Here is a 20,529-nt window from a genome sequence, read left to right on the forward strand (position 1 = left end):
TGGAAACTGCGGTCCTTAACCGGCCACTTAATGGAAAAATGCGCAGCTCCACTGCTGAATATGACGATTTTACACGAACGGTTCAGAATCTACCATTTTCCTTCTATTTTGACAATCTTGATCCGGGAAAATCGGCTGCCAAAAAGTTGCCCGATTGAATATAAAAAAATATTGAAAAATAAGGAGCGTGGTCATATCGAGTCTACAAAATTGAAAGAAGCTAATATTTTTCTCACAAAATGGAATGATAACGCAGTTGTTAGCATCGCTTCGACTACTTATGCCGCAAACCCGGTAACAAATGCAGTTCGATACTCACAGAAGCAAACAAAATTTATTGATGTTCCACGGCCATTAGTTATCAGGGAGTACAATTAACATATGAGCGGCGTAGATCGTATGGATCAGAATGTGGGCTTGTATCGAATAGGTATAAGAGGAAAGAAATGGTGGAATAGTATCTTTATGTGGCTAGTTGACGTTTCGGTACAAAATAGCCGGCTGCTACACAGATCAGTCTACCCAGAAATACTTCAGCTCGAGTTTCGGCGACAAATTGCCATTTACTATTGTAAACACTTTGGTGACAGCCCCAAATCAAAGGGTCTTCGAAAAAGGTCTTTGGAAGGAACAGCAGAGGAGACATTGAGACATGATGGGCGCAATCATTTCGTTCGTCCATGGGAAAAAAGAAGACGTTGTGCTGCCGATTTGTGCGTTTCTGTTGGTAGAACCGAGTGCTCGAAATGTAACGTTGGGATATGCGTAATATGTTTTGAGAAATATCATATGCCATCTTAAATATTAAATACGATACGGTATAAAATGTTTTTATAAAAAATAGTTTTTAATGTATCGGGTGATTTTTTAAGAGCTTGATAACTTTTTTTAAAAAAAAAACCCATAAAATTTGCAAAATCTCATCGGTTCTTTATTTGAAACGTTAGATTGGTTCATGACATTTACTTTTTGAAGATAATTTCATTTAAATGTTGACCGCGGCTGCGTCTTAGGTGGTCCATTCGGAAAGTCCAATTTTGGGCAACTTTTTCGAGCATTTCGGCCGGAATAGCCCGAATTTCTTCGGAAATGTTGTCTTCCAAAGCTGGAATAGTTGCTGGCTTATTTCTGTAGACTTTAGACTTGACGTAGCCCCACAAAAAATAGTCTAAAGGCGTTAAATCGCATGATCTTGGTGGCCAACTTACGGGTCCATTTCTTGAGATGAATTGTTCTCCGAAGTTTTCCCTCAAAATGGCCATAGAATCGCGAGCTGTGTGGCATGTAGCGCCATCTTGTTGAAACCACATGTCAACCAAGTTCAGTTCTTCCATTTTTGGCAACAAAAAGTTTGTTAACATCGAACGATAGCGATCGCCATTCACCGTAACGTTGCGTCCAACAGCATCTTTGAAAAAATACGGTCCAATGATTCCACCAGCGTACAAACCACACCAAACAGTGCATTTTTCGGGATGCATGGGCAGTTGGCCACCAAGATCATGCGATTTAACGCCTTTAGACTATTTTTTGTGGGGCTACGTCAAGTCTAAAGTCTACAGAAATAAGCCAGCAACTATTCCAGCTTTGGAAGCCAACATTTCCGAAGAAATTCGGGCTATTCCGGCCGAAATGCTCGAAAAAGTTGCCCAAAATTGGACTTTCCGAATGGACCACCTAAGACGCAGCCGCGGTCAACATTTAAATGAAATTATCTTCAAAAAGTAAATGTCATGAACCAATCTAACGTTTCAAATAAAGAACCGATGAGATTTTGCAAATTTTATGCGTTTTTTTTTTTAAAAAAAGTTATCAAGCTCTTAAAAAATCACCCGATATATTATGTTTATAAAAAATAGCTTTCAATATATACTTAAATAACTCTTTAAATCATTTTCTTTTTATTCACACTTGTTTAGTTGAAATATGTGGGATAAATCATTGCTTTACTTCAAATAAAAACATTAGGAAAATTTCCCCATATTATGCCCAGTGTGACCATATGGTCACACCTCAAAAGTCGGTTTAGGAATGATGCCTTAAAATAAGGATGGTACGTAAGTGATCATTGGACCTATAAATATCATCCCTTTAAATATTTCAGAAATCCCAGACAATAAAAGTACCAGGAGGATTCGAGTTAAACAGGTAGCGAAACATACCATGCTGTTTAAGTCGTCTCAACAGATGAAGGCGCGATCGGAATGCACACCACTAGCCCTTCTCCCAAGGGACGGTGTTACACAAAGGATTAATTTCACAAAGAACTATAGAGTTACTCTAGGCAATAAGACAGTTTGGAATGACTCCACGCTTGACATAATGCTGGGACACAGTACTATGCAGTGGTACACTGACGACTCAAAAACACCGAAAGATATTGGAGCAGGCATTGCGGGGCCGCATACCAAGTTATCCATACCAATGGGACGCTTTCCAAGTATCTTTCAGGCAGAAGTTTTTGCTCTAAGTCAATGCGTAGAAATCAACCTCCACCGCAACTATCGCAACCAGCGCATCGCCATTCTTAGCGACAGTCAAGCGGCACTAAAAGCGATCTCAGCGTATGAGGTCAAATCACTTTTAGGTGAAGAATGTATAGGAAGGCTAAACCACCTATCTTTGTGCAACCGGATACACTTAATCTGGGTACCGGGGAATAAAGGGGAAAATGAGCTAGCCGACGAACTAGCCACGCTCTTAAGAAGCTGCTCCGCACGGAGGAGAGAGTGAGGAGAGATCAGCACTGGCGGCAGGCCGCAGGAATGCGCCATGCCAAGCTGCTTCCAAGAGGGTACAACTTCATTAGGTTCAAGGAATTAATTAACCTCCCCCGTAACAAATTCCGCCCCCTCCTCGCGCTCTACACAAGGCACTGCAGGCTTAGGAAGTACTTGTCTAACATGGGCATAGTCTCTTGCGCTAACTGCCGGCCGGACTTGGCCAGCAATTTGCAGAAGAAGGCTTGAGGCCCTGGGTTCCATCTACATAGACAGGGATTTAATCACCTCAGTAGCGCCCAGCAGGCTCTTGATGTATACAAATACCTATCTATCATCTTTTATTTTTAAAGGATTGGACTTGCAATCCTATTAGTATTAGGGGTAGTACATTTCGACGGAAAGGTACTGGTATGGGAGCAACGTGATTATTTAAGACACCATAGTTAACATAACCGAAGCATCTAAAGTTAAGGTCCTTCAGTCCGAGAATATTGTCCATATAATGGGTTATCAAAAAAGTCTTGCGGTATTTTTATTGAATTTTCTTTTTTTTATTGAAATTGAAATGAATTTTTGATGACTCATGCCCAGCTCTTGACCGATGCTACTATGCCGGTCTCTTTCGACCAATTCAGCGATTTTATCACAATTTTCGACGACAGGCCTTCCGGAGCGTGGCGCATCACCTCTACACCAGAACGAAAACGTTGAAACCATCGTTGTGCGGTGGAAATGGAAACTGTATCGGGTTCATAAACTGCACAAATTTTATTGGCTTCTTGAGATGCATTTTTGCCTTTATCGTAGTAGTACTGTAAAATATGCCGTATTTTCTCTTTATTTTGCTCCATGTTTGCGACGCTATAACTCACGAACGACTTAGAAGAAACGACATTCAATGTGTTAGCGCGTGAAATGAGCTTTCCAAAAAGGTATAGCATGACCCGATGCGACGAATAAAACTAGAACTATGCGCTTTCAGCGCCAACTAGCGAAAATACCGCAAAACTTTTTTGACAAGGTATTATTAATAGAGTATGCTAGGATCAAGCTTATCTGGAAGAAAATCACCATCTTCCGGTGGCACACCAACACGTCACACTATAGCTGCAAGATGATACCATAGCCGAATGCAACGATGGCGTACTAGCGGTAAATGAATGCGTAACGACGACCTATGCTGCCGTCTGTTAACTGGCAGCGCAAGACACCTGCACGCCGGAGACACAGCCCTTTGCCGTGCTCAGCAAAGCCACCTATAGCCCATAACACAAGGCGATGACGGCATTATTATTATCAACGTGAGCACTGCGAAAGTTAGCACAGACGATGGTCCGGAGATTACTACAAACGGGACACATCTCGTCACTTTTCTCTCTTCTGCCACAATCAACGGCACAATATATGTAAATCGACGCGAAGTTTTAAACAAATCGCCAAGCGTAGCAGGGTCACTTCTACTCAACATCATCAGCCACGATTCAGTGTCATTCAAAATTTCAAGCACGAGTTGGAGGCCAGATCACATAAGGTTAGGCTTACAGCACGCATCTTGCTGTTTTGTTGGCATTGGCTTTATAATCGTTTGGCAAATCATAAAAGGAAAACAAACGTAGAAGGAAGTACGGAAGGCCTTTAACAGCTACAAAACAACCGGGGACGGTCATGAGCTTGAGGGGGGAGTAGTTAACACATAGAAATTGTACTTTTTGTTTGTGAAATGCAAGAATGATGCAATGCACTTTGTTTACATTGCAACATTCTGCTGACGCATAATTTCGTTGCCCAGCCACTGCCTATGTCGCAAGCGACTTGTTGGCGTATGCTGATTCGACTTGCCGGATCTTATGATTTTAGGTTCAATAATATTTTTAGAGCTCAATATTAAGTTCAATTTGTATTTTGTATTCCAGCTATAATATACGTACTTGCTCCGGCCTTGCCGTTACAGCATTGCCTTCTTATTTGACTCTTGACTTGACGTTACAAAATTGCATTCTTATTGACTGTGAAAGGACAATAATATAATCGTCAGAGGACACAACGTAATTTGTATACTACGATATAAGTTAAAACAAGAGTTAGAGTAAATTTCGGAATATTTACTACTGAAAAAAAAAAACGTTTTCGTCATTTTGTTAATTAGTAGTACATGTATGCTTAAATACTTTACTTTACACTTTATTACGTAAGGTTATTTAACATTACTTATTTGTTTATTAAATTTAAATACGAACATATCCATATACATGGAAAGAGTGTTTGTACTTAGTATTTTCATTTGAAATATAATCAAAAAATAAAAAATTTCCTGGCCTCCTACGGAAATGCTCAGTGACAAGGCGTGGAAAAAGTAAGTTATCAAGTGCAGTAATTAGTGTTTTTCATATTAAAACTTGAAAATAAATTACAAAAAAGCATTAAACGTGCAAGAATTGTTTATTTTAATAAATTTTGAAATTGAATTGGTAACTAAAGTTTTCATTTTTTTCTTAAATTTAATTTTTTGAAATATTAAGGCGATTTTTTACGGTGAATTCAAAAAAATCTGAAAATGGTGAATTTTAAACAATTAAGGAATGAGGAATGTTCAACCATAATTAATTTGCATAAAGATGGTCACACACAGCGTTATATTACTGAAAGTTTTAATAAAAGCCAAGTCGCAATACGGAAAGTTATTGCCGGCTACAACAAAGAAAATCGAGTCATCAGGATGAAGAAGCAAGGGCGCCCAAAAATAACAACAGGAGAGATGATAAACGAATTTTGGATATTTCCAATTTTGATCCCTTCAAATCAGTTTCAAAAATTCGCGCACAGCTTACAAACGAAGCCATGAATGGCCCCTCAGTGCACACTGCTCGTAACAGATTGCACCAAACCAATATTCACAGCCGCATTGCAAGAAAGTTACTCTACCTAAATGAGGCAACTAAAAAAACAAGCATTTTATAAAGATCACATATTAAAATCTTAAAAATTTTAGCATAAAGTGCTTTGGACTGGTGAATCGATGATTTGTCTTCGTTATTCTCACGTTATGGTTTACGTTTGGTGCGCACCCGAACAAGAACAATTATACAAATGCACTCTACCCACAGTTAAGTGGGTGGAAAAGGGCTTAATGGTTTGGGGATGCTTATCTGCGAATGGCCCTGGCAATATTGTAATCCTGGAAGGAAAAGTTACTGCTCCAATTTATTCAAATATTTTATAGGAGCCCACCATCCCCGAGGATCACCGACTAATTGGCCGATTATCCTTCTTCAACAGGACAACGCGCTCATTCATACTGCAAAATCATCACAGAACATCTACAAAATGAAAATGTGAATGTATTGAAATGGCCTACTCAAAGCCCTGACTTGTCACCAATTGAAAAAGCTTTGGCAATTCTTAAGATGCGTATAACTGGGGAGAAACCCTAAAACCTGGTTGATTTGAAGAACTGCTTCTATAACATTTGGAATAATTTTCCTCAAAATTAGTGTTTGAAGCTTCCCAATTTCATGAAATAACGATTGGATCAACTTGCAAGACGTAATTATGAACATTGTGGATATTAAACAATTTGATAACTTATTTTTTCTACATGCAATTTACTGTACGTGTGTATGTTTTCCTTTTATAAAAGCAATGAACTTCTCTTTTGTTTTAAAATTACTTTAATTAGATACTTTGAAATATGGTCTCAATATAAAATAAATATTTCGTTTGAAAAATATAAACTTTTAAATTTTATTCACTTCGCTGATTTATATTTTACTTTGATAACTTACTTTTTCTACCTACTGTATTTCATTTTCAATTATATATCGTACATATTTTGTGATCGAGTCGATATTAGCTGCATAACTTATGTATATAACCATATTCGGATGAATTGGTATATTTTAAGGAATAATGGATTAATCAAAAAATTGTATGAACTCACATTGCATAGCAAATTGAAAATCGATGGTAACCTTTTTTCAATGAGAAATCGATTTCGATGTTGACCCCTTGGTACTGGAAGAATAATGTAACTTCATTCAAAGTAAATATGTATGTACCCTTTCTCGTTGTTTTCTTTTTAAAGTATAAATAAAGGATGGTGGTCTACATATGTACATATGTAGAACATACTTTTGTTGTATAATCAATAGTTTCCGCAGCGCATGCCACGAAAAACATTTTAAGGCACATTATTTATTAGTTATGTCATAAAGAATTTTTTTCATAAAAAAAAATATATGTATTCAAATATCACCGCTATAAAATACCCTTTATTAATACTTTGATATTAATCATTATCAAAATAGATGATTTTCTATATATGACTGCTTGTATACCAATATATGTATGTATAACTTTTTGAATTACTCAATTTGGACATTCCTTTCGAAAGAATTCGAATTTAAAAATGTAAGTTATTTTAAAAATGTCGCGTGGTCGCCGCACACACCGCTCGGTTAGACAGCACAGTAATAAGCGATGTAGGGATACATCGGGGTACTGGAGAAGAGTTAATATCAAAGAATAAAGAACATATCAATATCTACAACAAAACTTCACGAATAAATATGTACATATGTAGGTTGCCACCGGTCATTCGCGCGATCGCCTCCCTATGCAGCGGACGTAACTGACATTGATAATTTTTTTTTTATTTTAATTGCAATTTTTTTGTCCAATTTAAAAATTCTTCTCAAAACTAATTATAAACAAGAAAAAACGTTAACCTCGGCTACATAATATACCCTTCACAGGTGCATTTATTTCAATAACAATTTCTTCCGATATTACATTATTTCTATGAACAATAAATAAAATCCCAACTTTCGTGAAGATATATCGTCAAATGAGGAAGTTTCCCATTCAAGCTTTTGATTCCGATCATTCAGTTTGAATGGCAGCTAGATGCTATAGTTAACCGATCTGAACAATTTCTTCGGAGATTACATTGTTGCCTTAGAAAATAATATATACCAAATTTCGTGAATATATCTTGTCAAATGCAAAAGTTTTCCATATCAGCACTAGATTCCGATTGTTCAGTTTATATAGCAGCTATATGCTATAGCAAGCCGATCTGAACAATTTCTTCGTATATTACATTATCATCTTAGAAAATAACCTGTGCCAACTTTTGTAAAGATACGTTAAATGTGATAGTTTTCTATACACGAACTTGATTCCGATCGTTCAGTTTGTATGGCAGCTAAGCAAATGAGCAACTTCTTGAAGAGAAAATGACGTTTGCAAAATTTTAAAACGATATCTTAAAAACTGAGAGACTAGTTCGTATATACATACATATACAGACGGGCATGGCTAAAATATGACTTAACTCAACATTCTGATCATTTATGTAGGTATATACTTTATAGGGTCTCCGACGCTTCCTCCTGGGTGTTACAAACTTCGTGGCAAACTTAATATACCCTGTTCAGGGTATAAAAATTGTGACAGTAAGTGAATGCCCATTCTTTTTAGTATTTTCTCATCTTGTCAATAGTAAGAATTTATCAAAAGCTATATCCTTATTTTTATCTGGTTTATAAAACAAAAACAAGTCAACAATATGGTTAGGTGAAACACGCCTCAACTTTCTAAAAGTAGCTCCCAAGCGAGATTAGCAAAAATATGACGTATTCGAGAATCATCTTCTGTCCGACGCTCGCAGCGCCTTGCAAATAATAGATTAAGGAACTGGCAAACGCGTGCCCGGGCATCTAGCGCCGAACGCTCGCAGCGACTTATTGCACAGAAAGAAAGAAAACGGTATGGGATGCGTAATAAAATTTTCGCTCATAGTAATAGATCGGCATTCGGTTACAATCCACGTATTGATTATGCTCTTCAGAACAGCATCCAAATGGGAACAATGAATAAAGTTTGTCCTAAATGTTTTGCTAAAAAATAGAATGTGGCATGTGCTGCGCGTCTGGGAAAGTTATTCTTTCTAATATCAAAGAGCCACCAGAACCAATAAGAAGCCTTTTGACCAATAATCACACATACTCCGAGCATTTTTTGAACAATACACGTAGATACAATAGCCTATTTTAGATAACTTCATTTGGAGCGAAAGAAATTTTTGGAAATTGGAAATTTTATACCCACCTTTAAGGTAGAAGGGAAAGTCGATCATCTTATAGGTAGCCTTTTACCACCAGCAGTACAAAGCCCTCAATTTCCGCAAATATATTTTATTTCAGAAGCTGACTATCTAAAAATAGCTAACTATCATTGCGATCAAATATGCCCCTTAGGGTGATTCAAAAAAAATTTTTTTTTTTCAATTGGTACTCGCAAAAATAGGTTCCTAGACACCTCTAAGAAAGCCTCTCCAAATATGAGTTTTTAATTGTAACGGGAAGGTCCTCCGCCTAACGGTTTTCTATTTTTTCTTATTATCAGATAGAAAAATTTATATCTCGCTTCCAACTACTTGAAAAAATATTTTGTTAATTAGGTTTTGTAGGAAATTGAATGCTCTAAAATATGGTCTCTTATGATTTTTTCGTAAACCCAACCGTTTAAAAGATATTAACGGTTGAAATTTGACTATTTTTGGGAAAATTTTTCATTTCTTATGAATTTTATAACTCAATGAAAAAAAATTATTATGAATGATGAAACTTATAGGCTTTTAGGCTATTTTTCAGAGTACCAAACGAAAAAAAAAATTTTTTTTTTGATCCACCTTAATATGCATTGATGTTTGACGATGAATATCTCGTAAACGCTTAACTTAATCGAAATATCATAGTAGACCATTTTTATAGAGCAGTAAATTTCCTACAAAACTATGAGTTTCTTCATTCATAATAATTTTTTTTCATTGAGTTATAAAATTAATAAGAAATAAACAATTTTCTCAAAAATAATCAAACTTTAACTGTTAATATCTTTTAAACGGTTGGGTTTACGAAAAAATCATAAGAGACCATATTTTAGAGCATTCAATTTCCTACAAAACCTAATTAACAAGATATTTTTTCAAGTAGTTGGAAGCGAGATATAAATTTTTCTATCTGATAATAAGAAAAAAATAGAAAACCGTTAGGCGGAGGACCTTCCCGTTACAATTAAAAACTCATATTTGGAGAGGCTTTCTTAGAGGTGTCTAGGAACCTATTTTTGCGAGTACCAATTGAAAAAAAAAAAAAAATTTTTTTTGAATCACCCTAAGGGGCATATTTGATCGCAATGATAGTTAGCTATTTTTAGATAGTCAGCTTCTGAAATAAAATATATTATATAAAAATCGAAGACGATCCAAAACACGTGCAAGCAAATCAGCTGTCAACATTAAAATGAACATTCAAAATGGCCGAGCTTGTCGGCATAAGTGAGAGACATGAGTACCAACATTACGCCACAAAAAATTTGAAATTCGAATATACGTAACCCGCGAAAATTCAAAATTTGCGATACTTTTTGAACACACCTCGTATACATATGTAGAAAGAATTTTTTTTATAGTTAATATAGAAAAAAGAATCACGCGAAAAAAAAACAAAAAAAAATTGTTAAGAATCCTACATATTTGCTGCTTAAGATGTGGCAAGGCTAGTTTTCCTCATAATTGTAAACAATCTAACCTTTCCAACGAAGAGTGTGCTAAGTGATTTTTGAATTAATAAATTTAGGTAAAATATAGCAAAATAAAAGTGAAATGTTGAAGAAAAATTGAAAGAAGTTAATGTTTAGAGTGTATATTTAAATATACAGTGAAAAACGTGAAAAAATTTAGTGAGACATAGAGAAATACCATGCATTAGTGCAAATTTTTAAACTTTTAATGGTGAATATTTTAAAAAATAAGTTATTTTTATATTATTTTTGGATATTTCTTCTCTGGAGAAGCTCCCCTATCCGCACATACCCCATTTATACTGAAATTCGGTTTTTTTACCCCTCCGCAAAATCTTTATTTATAAAATAACATAAGATACAAAATTCATTTGTACCATTGTCTCTATATATGTTAAACAGAAAATTTTTTGATTATTTTTTCAAAACATAATATGTTGCAAAACTCGTATTTGTCATGGCATGTAAACAAAGCAACTATGAGAGTGAATTGCATATAAAATTGTGAAAATTTAAAAACAAATATCTCGAAAACTATAAGATTGAGGAGGGTATATGTAATAATAATCCTTGCCGACCCAGAACCGGGATTTATCGAGATAATGAAAATTATGAAAGATTTCTAGGGGAAACTTTAGTATACCATTCCACGATTTCAGGGTTAAAACTGGTATGGTTGGATAGGGCTGATGCTCCAGATTAAGAAAATATATAATTATAGCTGCCGCAAACTTATATTTTTGCATATAAAGTTGCATATAAAGTTGAAAATTTCGCATATTTAATTTTGCTATTTCCCGATTTGTACTAACTTTTTCTTTTGCACTTTTTATACACTTACACTTCACTACAATATTTTTACATATTTATTTTATATTTATTATTTAGATATTTGTTTAAAATAAGCACTTTCTTTTTACACAAATGTCACTACATGCATAATAATATACACACATGGTCAAAATAATAAGTACATACGCCCGTGTAACATTCAATGACTAATAAATTCTTTTTTATTCATGTTTAAAGAGAAATAATATCATATTTAATTTCATATATGGCTTAAATAACAAAAATAAAGATATTTGTAATAATAGTTGAAATAGGTACTTAAATTTTTAGCAAATAATAAAAAGAGTAAAAAAATGGCTGAGCAAAATAATAAGTACATACATCAGGTATCTGTGAATGCAAAAATGTATCAGTTTGAGTGTTCGGTTCCCTATTTGATTTTAATTTACTTTTTTCATCAGTATCTAGTATATCCGTCATTATTTTCAATTCCTTTTGAGATTCGTTTCGGCATACTGGAGATAAGTATGTGGCACGTATCAATTGGAATCTCATACCAGGTTTTTTCAACAAAATTCCCTAACTAATCCTTATTTTGGAACGATTGCTTTCCAAATCGTTACTTTAGCTCCCTCCAAAGGTTTTCAATTAGATTCAAGTCGGGAGATTGGTATGGCCATTTAAGAGAGCTCACACTATTGTCCTGAAACCAATCTTTTGTCAACCTCGGAGTATGCTTAGGATTATTATCCTGCTGAAATTTTCATATTAGTGGCATACTTCCCTCAGCATATTTCAGCATCGTGCTTTCCAAGACATTTTTATATTCAAACCTATTCTGGTGCCTGAAGTACGATGTATTGGTCTTACTCCATGCCACGAAAAGCAGCCCCAGACCACTATGTTGCCGCCACTCTGTCTAACGGTCTTTTTTGTAGACTATGAATGCAATTCTTTACCTTTCGGATGACGAACATTCCGTCAGGTATCATTTCCAAACAAATTCATTTTTGTTTCGTCATAAGATATTGCGTCCACTTTTTCTCATCACTTGGGCCGGACCAATTTGCATGATTTTTCGCGAAATCTAATCATATCTAAATTTTTTTTTGGAATTATGGTATTCTTCTGGTTATCCTGCCAGGTAAATTTGCTCTATGTAGTCTCCGTCGGGCCATTCGCGAAGATATTATGCTACCAATATCGGCTGATATTATCCTTGAAGATACCAGTGGGTCCTTTTTGCCAAGAGTGACGACACGGTTGTCCGTTGTTGTTGATGTCTTTTTTGGTCGACCGCGAGTTTCAACATTCTTTTTCATCCTTAGGACATTTTGCACGAAATACAATGAACGACCTAATGTTTTAGCGATATTCCAAAGATTTCTGTGATTTAAGACGATTTCCTTTTCTTCCGTTTTAGACATGGAGCTATACAACCGAAAAAGCAAACCATTACAATAAATCGTCCAATTTGCTGAAAATCTTAAAATAATTACCAATGTACTTATTACATTATTTTGACCACTTAGAAACACGAACATCAACAATTAAATGCCACACCCACTACAAAGGGGGGATTCAGCATTTTCTTTTCATTATAAAAGGTACTACAATATCGAATTTAATAAAATTAACTCGTAGCTGCATTCGTATACTTCACCAAACATTCAAAATTCAATCAAGAGTGCAGCCTAAAAGAATGTACTTATAATTTTGACCATATGTGTAAGTGTAATAAGTGTAACCATATCCCAAACGATTGAAAACAATAAAAATAATGCCCCTATTGCGGTTTTCAACCCGACTTGGTCGAATTGAAGTTAAGGCAACTCAACTTCAGATCTACCAAACTCTTTTTCGGTATTGCGAACTTCAACTAAGTTCAGTCGAAGTATGATTGGCGTTGCCAACCTAAGAAAGAGAAATTTGACAGATAGTGAAACAGCTAAAATTTTGTAAACGACATATTTAAACAATTGAATTCAGTTGTCGCTCGCGAAAAAGTGAATAAACATATATAATAAACAATAAATAAAAAATGGATATAAGTTTTGATTTATATTACAATGACGAAAATACTGCAAATTGCAGGCAAAATTGATGTGCTACGTATACGAAAAAGCCTTCCATTGGAGCTTCCAAATGCAAAGTAAGCCATAGTTTTTTTACAATTGAATTGCTTTTTAATAATATTTGTTGCAGATTCATAAGTTATTTTCGATTAAATAAAGAAGCATTTTGTTTTCTACTGAATGAGATACAGGAACATTTCCACAAACGTGTGCGAGGAACGGCCGTATCTCCTATATTAAAATTATGCGCAACTCTGCGTTTCCTTGCTGACGGTGGTTATCAAAAATGCAGTGGAAATGATTTTAACATTTTGTTGGCGCAACCTGCGATATCTTTAGTAATTAAAGAGGTTCTAAATGTAATTGAACAACGTATTTGTGACCAATGGATTAAAATTCAAATGACTGAACTATAAAATCTGAATTATATTAGAAACAAAATGGTATAATTTCTTAAAATTTTTAGCTTTGTGATTATAAAATGTCTATTCGGTATGTGGATGCTAGGCATGCAGGCGCAAATCATGACTCTTTTGTTTTCAATGTTAGCGATTTGAAAGTGCATTTACAGAACAACATACAGAATAACACTAGGCTCTTGGGTAAGACTTTATCGTATTTATTGCTAAATAATTAGAGTAATGTAATTACTTAGGCGACGCTGGCTATCCTCTGCACAAATTTTTAATGACGCCTTATCGCTTGGCGGAAGCTTCTTTACCCCAAGCACGCTACAATACAGTACACTCAAAGGCCCGGAATATTGTAGAGCGGACAATTGGTGTACTCAAGAGTAAATTTCGATGTCTTTTATCTGTACGAGGTTTACATTACACTCCCGAAAAGGCTACGCAAATTGTGAATGCTTGTTGCGCATTGCACAATATTTGCCAACACTTTCAAATGGAATCTCCGGAAGAAATACCATCTACTTCAAATACTACAATGACCAATGATGTTTTGGACATAGAAAGAGAAGAAGAGGATACGGCTCGAATAATTCGCAATAATATTATGACTTCCCTCTAAATAATTAAAATATTAAATTTCATTTATTCTTTCTAATGTGCTATTTATTCAGGCATATATTTAAATTTTATTTAAATAAATTCATTAAATAACAATATCACTTCATTTTTTAATGTAAACTTAAACTATGGTACAAAAATATAACATATCACTTCATTCCAGAATAATTAAAAATAAAATTAAAAAAAATATTACTTTGTGTCTTAAATAACCAAAAAATATTAAAATCTTTGCGAAGATTTTAATTTAGCAATTTTGAGGCGCTGCACCTCAATTTGAATTTATTGTTTCCAAATTGTGGCTTTCCTCTTCCTACTTCTGGAAACTTCTCCATTAACTTCACCAATTTTTCGAATTACTTTTTTGTTGTAACTTTATTTTTTTTTAAATTTATAAAAAATATTAATTAAAATTAATTTAACATTAATTAAAATAGTTATTTTACCCGTCCTCCATTTTTCTTTAATATTTTTTTGTATTTCACTGCACGAATGTTGAACTTAATGTTGCATAATAGCAGTTGAAGTTTATCTATATACTAGTCAACCTCACTTGTACAGAGTTGAAAACCGCAATACCAAAAAAATTTGAAGTTCGATCACACTTCAACCGCAATTTCTTTTGACGGATTGTGTTGAAGTTGGCAATACCGAATTTGTAAACTTCGACTGAAATGCAGTTGAGTTGAAAACCGCAATAAGGGCATAAATTAAAAAAAAGAACTGAAATGAAGGAAAAAAAAATAACACTGGCCGATCCAACACCGGGGTGTGTCAGGTTTTTTTGAGTAAAACTCCACTTATATAATATTATAATATAATATATATTGTCACCTAAAGCACAAAACAACGTATAGTAAAAAAAAATGGAAATCGCTGTCAGATATAATAACCAATATTTAACCATTTTATAACGAAAACTCAAAAAGGAGTACTACGCGAAAGTACTTCGGTCACCCCCGAGTATTCGCTCGACCAGCGTTATATGTTTTAGAGCCAACGCCAACGCAGAAGGGAGTACTACGCAAAAATACTTTGGTCAACTCGTGTATTCGCTTGACCAGTACTACGAGAAAGTACTTCAGTTACCCCGATATGATATAAATTTTACAATATTGTCATAGATTTTAACTTATTTGTGTTTATTAAATATAAATCACATATAATGCATATACATATGTATGTTTATGGAAGAAGTGTTCACAACTCAATTATAACTTGAAAAATGTTGGAAAGTAATTTTTATTATAGTTAATAGAGAAAAAAAAATACGCAAACAAACAAACAAAGAAAAATCGTTAAGAATTCTACATATTTGATGTTTAAGATGTGGCAACGCTCGTTTTCCTAATAATTGTTAACAACGATGAGTGTGCTAAGTGATTTTTAAATTAGCAAATTTACGTAAAATATTACAAAATAAGGTAAAGGTTCAGGAGAGCGGCTTTTCCGAAAACGTGCACCAATTTTCACGGGAAATGTCTTAAAATACTCGTTTTTAATTCGACTTTACGAATATGTATGGCGCGTGTCGTTAAAAACATTATTTTCTTTGTTTTAATAAAAAAAAGATCGTATTTCCCGAAATTAAAAATTAACTTTTACACTTTTACATAACCCTGGTCGGTCCAACACCCCGGCGTTCACAATTCTTCTGTGTCCAACTTCTTTTTCTTTCTGCACTAATAATAAATTATAAATTTTTCTATCACGTATTTCTCATTTTTATCAATTCTCGTTCAGACTCGAATATTGAGAATATCGAATATTTAATTTCTTTTTATTTTTCCAATTATTATTATTTTTCTATTATGTATCTCTCATTTTTATCAATTCTCGTTCAGTCTCGAATATCGAGAGTATAGATATTTTAAAACCGATCACTGCTTGTATCACTAGTACCCAATTGAATTTCGAACAGTGATGCCATTCACTCTAACGTTTCTGCATATTAATTTTTTATATATTAATAAAAAATAACCATGACAACCCTTTTCTTATTGTGCAAATGCAGAGAATTTTAACTAAAATAAAATAATTAAAATAAAGCTTTATTTACAACAAATATTAAAAAAATTAATATGCAGAAACGTTAGAAGAGCTAGTACGTGAAAAGTGCATAATATCGGGTGATTTTTTAAGAGCTTGATAACTTTTTTTTAAAAAAAAACGCATAAAATTTGCAAAATCTCATCGGTTCTTTATTTGAAACGTTAGATTGGTTCATGACATTTACTTTTTGAAGATAATTTCATTTAAATGTTGACTCATGTGGTTTCAACAAGATGGCGCTACATGCCACACAGCTCGCGATTCTATGGCCATTTTGAGGGAAAACTTCGGAGAACAATTCATCTCAAGAAATGGACCCGTAAGTTGGCCACCAAGATCATGCGATTTAACGCCTTTAGACTATTTTTTGTGGGGCTACGTCAAGTCTAAAGTCTACAGAAATAAGCCAGCAACTATTCCAGCTTTGGAAGACAACATTTCCGAAGAAATTCGGGCTATTCCGGCCGAAATGCTCGAAAAAGTTGCCCAAAATTGGACTTTCCGAATGGACCACCTAAAACGCAGCCGCGGTCAACATTTAAATGAAATTATCTTCAAAAAGTAAATGTCATGAACCAATCTAACGTTTCAAATAAAGAACCGATGAGATTTTGCAAATTTTATGCGTTTTTTTTTTAAAAAAAGTTATCAAGCTCTTAAAAAATCACCCGATATAAGTGAAAAAGTTACTCACATATACAAATTATCAATGTAAAAGTTGTCAATTTTTCAACTTTAAATGCAAATATATTTAAAACAATAAGTCAGCGGCAACTATATAGATATATATTTTCGTGATCTGGAGAACGTCACCTTTCCAGTGATACCCATTTTATTCCCGAAATCCGGGGATGCTATTCTAAATCCCAACCTTATTTTCTTTTGTTGACAACTAGGCAGATATGGCAATACCATTTATTTGCTAGTATGCAACCCTATTCTTATTGTGCAAATGCAGTGAATTTAACTAAAACAAAATAATTAAATTAAAGCTTTATATTCAATAAATCAAACATCTTTAAAACTATAAGTCAGCGGCAACTTAGTATATATATTTTCTTGATCTGGAGAACTCACCTTTCCAGTGATACCCCTTCCCCCAACCATCTTCTTATTGTATGAATAAATGGATTTCAACGAAAGCTAAATATGGAATTAAAGCTTTTTTTCACTATTTGCTAAAAAGCAATTGCGTAGAACTTAATTAATGAAGTGTACTAACACAGGTTAAAAATATGAGTGTAAAATTTATTAAAATTGGAGAAACGCGCATTTTAAATAATCGAATTTTTGAACTTTAAACGCAAATATCTTAAAACCCATAATGCAGCGACAACTATATATGTATATATATTCTTGATCTGGACCTCGAAATCGGGGGATCACATTCTAAATCCGAGCAGATTATATTTTTCTGTACCGCGTAAATGAAGCAATGCAGAAAAATGCCGAGGAAGTCGAGACACGTATGTGAAAACAATTGGCAACACCAAAAGTGAAAAGTAACACACGTTTCGGTGCATAAAACGAAATTAATAAATATTATTAAATAGAAGAATTTAAAACTGCAGTATATAAAATAATTTAAAAAAATTATATATTTAAAAATTTGTTACCTAGTCGATTGGTGTTAATTTTTGAATGTGTAAGATCCCTCTACGCCTTTTATTAAGTCAATTTTTTCCAAAACGTATCGCATTCTACAAAATTTTTGCTGACTCCTTCTTAATTGAATTAGATTAAAAAAAATAACCTCGTGACCGAAATATGTCTACTTGATAACTGATATATTCCGTTATTAGTGCATAGTGCGACGTTGAGTAATTATAATATTTGATACTTCTTGCTGTAATTTCAGTTGGCTTTGATTGCAACATCGACCGCGTCTATAGCGTAAACTGCTGCGAGGTGACAACAAAACGTAATGCCTGTAAGTACTTAGTATGTATCTATACGCAAAAAATTGGTATACAATATACTGATGCCTTAGACGATAATGTGTATATGTGTATGACTGTGCCAGACAGAACTCTTTATTAATTTTCGCCGCAATTTAACATAACCAATCACTGTTACCAGTATAACCTACTCAAAAATCTCAAGACAATTCTTCTTTAAAAGAATATTGCTGCAGCACATTTGATAGCAGCACTGATTATACTTTAGTCCTCATACCAATTGGCAGCACACAATCTCAAACCTTTTTTAACACTCATTCCACGCTTAGGAAATACATTTGTATATCTGCTTAGTTAAAAAAGTTCGTTAAACGTAAATTAAATACGAAGAAACGCTTACACTAAATTATTTCGTAATTAAATTAATAGCGGGATTCTGTAACCAGTCTCTTATCTCTATTTGAGACATTTTAGGGTAAAGTCTCACTTTGTGACTAGTTACTATTCACTAAACAGTCTCTAGCGTTAGTCTCAAAATATTGGCTCAAATTTGAGACCTGATAGCAGGTGACAAAACTAAAAATAACTCTGGTCTGCCATTTTGAATGTACTGCGTAGAGATCATCATAGATATTAATCGATTGTCGTTTTTTTATATTTTGTTAGCAACTCAAACACGAAAAGATTAAAAATAAATCACTTTTACAAAAATTTCGTAAATATTATGAAACAGAGTCAACATATATTTTTATTGATAATTATGTTTTTGACTATGTTATAGAAAATTTAATATTTGTTATCGACATATTTATTTTCAATTCATAGAAACATCTCTGAATAATGAAATGTAATAGATTTTGTGACTGTCACTTACAGTATAGCAAAATCGTCTCAAGTCTCAAAAATTGTCTCTAACTTAAAATCTCAAATTTAGAGACTTGAGACTGTATCACAGTACAAAATCGCACGGTAAAATATTTTTAAAGCCCATTGGCAACAAAACTTCCCTAAAATACGTGGCCACTATAAGCTACCGTTGAAATTGAATTCGCCGGAACTAACAAATAAAACATTTTGAAAGATTAAAGAATAAAATAAAAATTTTTCTTGATATTCAGAAATATAAATTATATTGCATTACAATATCCCAACAACTAAACTTACTTTCAAATAGAAATATGTTCAAAATTTATATATAACATGACTGTATCGCCTTTGCTTTAACTACTCCTTCCAATTTTGTGGTATTTGATGAGTGTGGTTTCCTATCCCACTCGCGCATGCATATACAAAACGCTATCGCATTCACTTAACCAGTATACATAAGCTCTTTTGGTTTGATTGCTTTTTTGTTACATCTTATCGTCTACTCTTTGCTTTTTTATGTACACTCTTTTCTTGAACAAATAATTGTTACATATAAAAACACAATTTTTTCTTCGTGACTGACTTCTTCAAAATACGGAAATCGACTTTCTTCAGACACCAAACATTTCACCAATTTACTTCCACTTGTATCTTTGCCTAAATAGCACAATTTTTTTCGTATGAAATTATATTCAACACGCACTAATAGTACTCTTTAAGATTTCACATATTTTCGATACAACCCACCCCCCTTATGATTTGTACACTTTTCAAATATTTCAATGGCATAAATATTTAATAGTACGGATTTCTCCTCGTTAGGTTGATTAAATTAAAGAGTCGAAAAACGTACTTAAAAAAGTGGCAAATTAATCTATTTGAACAAACGCACCATACAAATACAGCTAGATGCACTCAGAGTAAGTATACTCAACAAAAAAGAACCATTCAAGCTCGTTTCAGAAATACAACTGACCATAACTTACAAACATATAATATGGCAGCCATGACCGAAACAGTAATGAAAAAACATGTAAGTTAGACTTTATGCGCCTATCCCTTTTTAACACATATAACTTTTCCACCAATAATAAATTACAAATATTTAGAAAAACCTATTAATTAGAAAATTTAGATTTGAAACTAAAAATTTAAAAAAATAAACCCATAGCGTAAGGATATATTAAGTGTGGCAACTTCATATGTTTATAATTGGGGATATCGGCAGTCTATTTGAGATTGCTCGAAATCTGTATTGCTAGCTATATTGCCCATTGAAACTGCACAAGAATGCGCATCTACGTCACGGTTGACCAACGTACAATCAGCTGATTTTCAGTTGCTTGTTTTTCTTTGCAATAAGAATCAATTTTGTATTGTAGGCATACAAAAACATGAATATCATCAAAAGTTAACATCAATATAAGTGAATATTAATAAAAAATATCAATATAAGTGAATATTTTATAGTGAACATTTACCTACATATTCATTTCATTGTATTTTCGTT

At 33.7% G+C, this 20,529-nt stretch overlaps 2 protein-coding genes and 1 long non-coding RNA gene across 10 annotated transcripts in view; 2 read left to right on the plus strand and 1 right to left on the minus strand.

Moving 5' to 3' along the window:
- LOC126766111 (uncharacterized) overlaps positions 1-20,163 on the minus strand; it is a 132,863-nt gene extending 112,700 nt beyond the window's left edge. For 4 of the 8 annotated variants that reach the window (XR_007668707.1, XM_050483945.1, XM_050483944.1 and 1 more), the window contains exon 1: positions 19,317-19,847. The gene's annotated coding sequence lies outside the window, so the exon portion shown is untranslated. The other 4 variants (XM_050483941.1, XM_050483942.1, XM_050483940.1 and 1 more) reach the window with 4 other exon arrangements.
- LOC126766199 (putative nuclease HARBI1) lies at positions 12,865-14,298 on the plus strand. The gene is made up of 2 exons (XM_050484094.1): positions 12,865-13,776; positions 13,830-14,298. The coding sequence occupies exons 1-2, from the start codon at positions 13,656-13,658 to the stop codon at positions 14,201-14,203; spliced, it is 495 nt and encodes a 164-aa protein (XP_050340051.1). The 5' UTR covers positions 12,865-13,655; the 3' UTR covers positions 14,204-14,298.
- Positions 17,132-19,924, plus strand: LOC126766254 (uncharacterized). Its single transcript, XR_007668778.1, has 3 exons — positions 17,132-17,899; positions 18,113-18,184; positions 19,842-19,924. It is a non-coding gene; the product is annotated as an uncharacterized LOC126766254 (long non-coding RNA).
- Positions 20,164-20,529: the final 366 nt, after the last annotated feature.

Source organism: Bactrocera neohumeralis, unplaced genomic scaffold (assembly GCF_024586455.1).
Source record: "Bactrocera neohumeralis isolate Rockhampton unplaced genomic scaffold, APGP_CSIRO_Bneo_wtdbg2-racon-allhic-juicebox.fasta_v2 cluster11, whole genome shotgun sequence".
NCBI lineage: Eukaryota > Metazoa > Arthropoda > Insecta > Diptera > Tephritidae > Bactrocera > Bactrocera neohumeralis.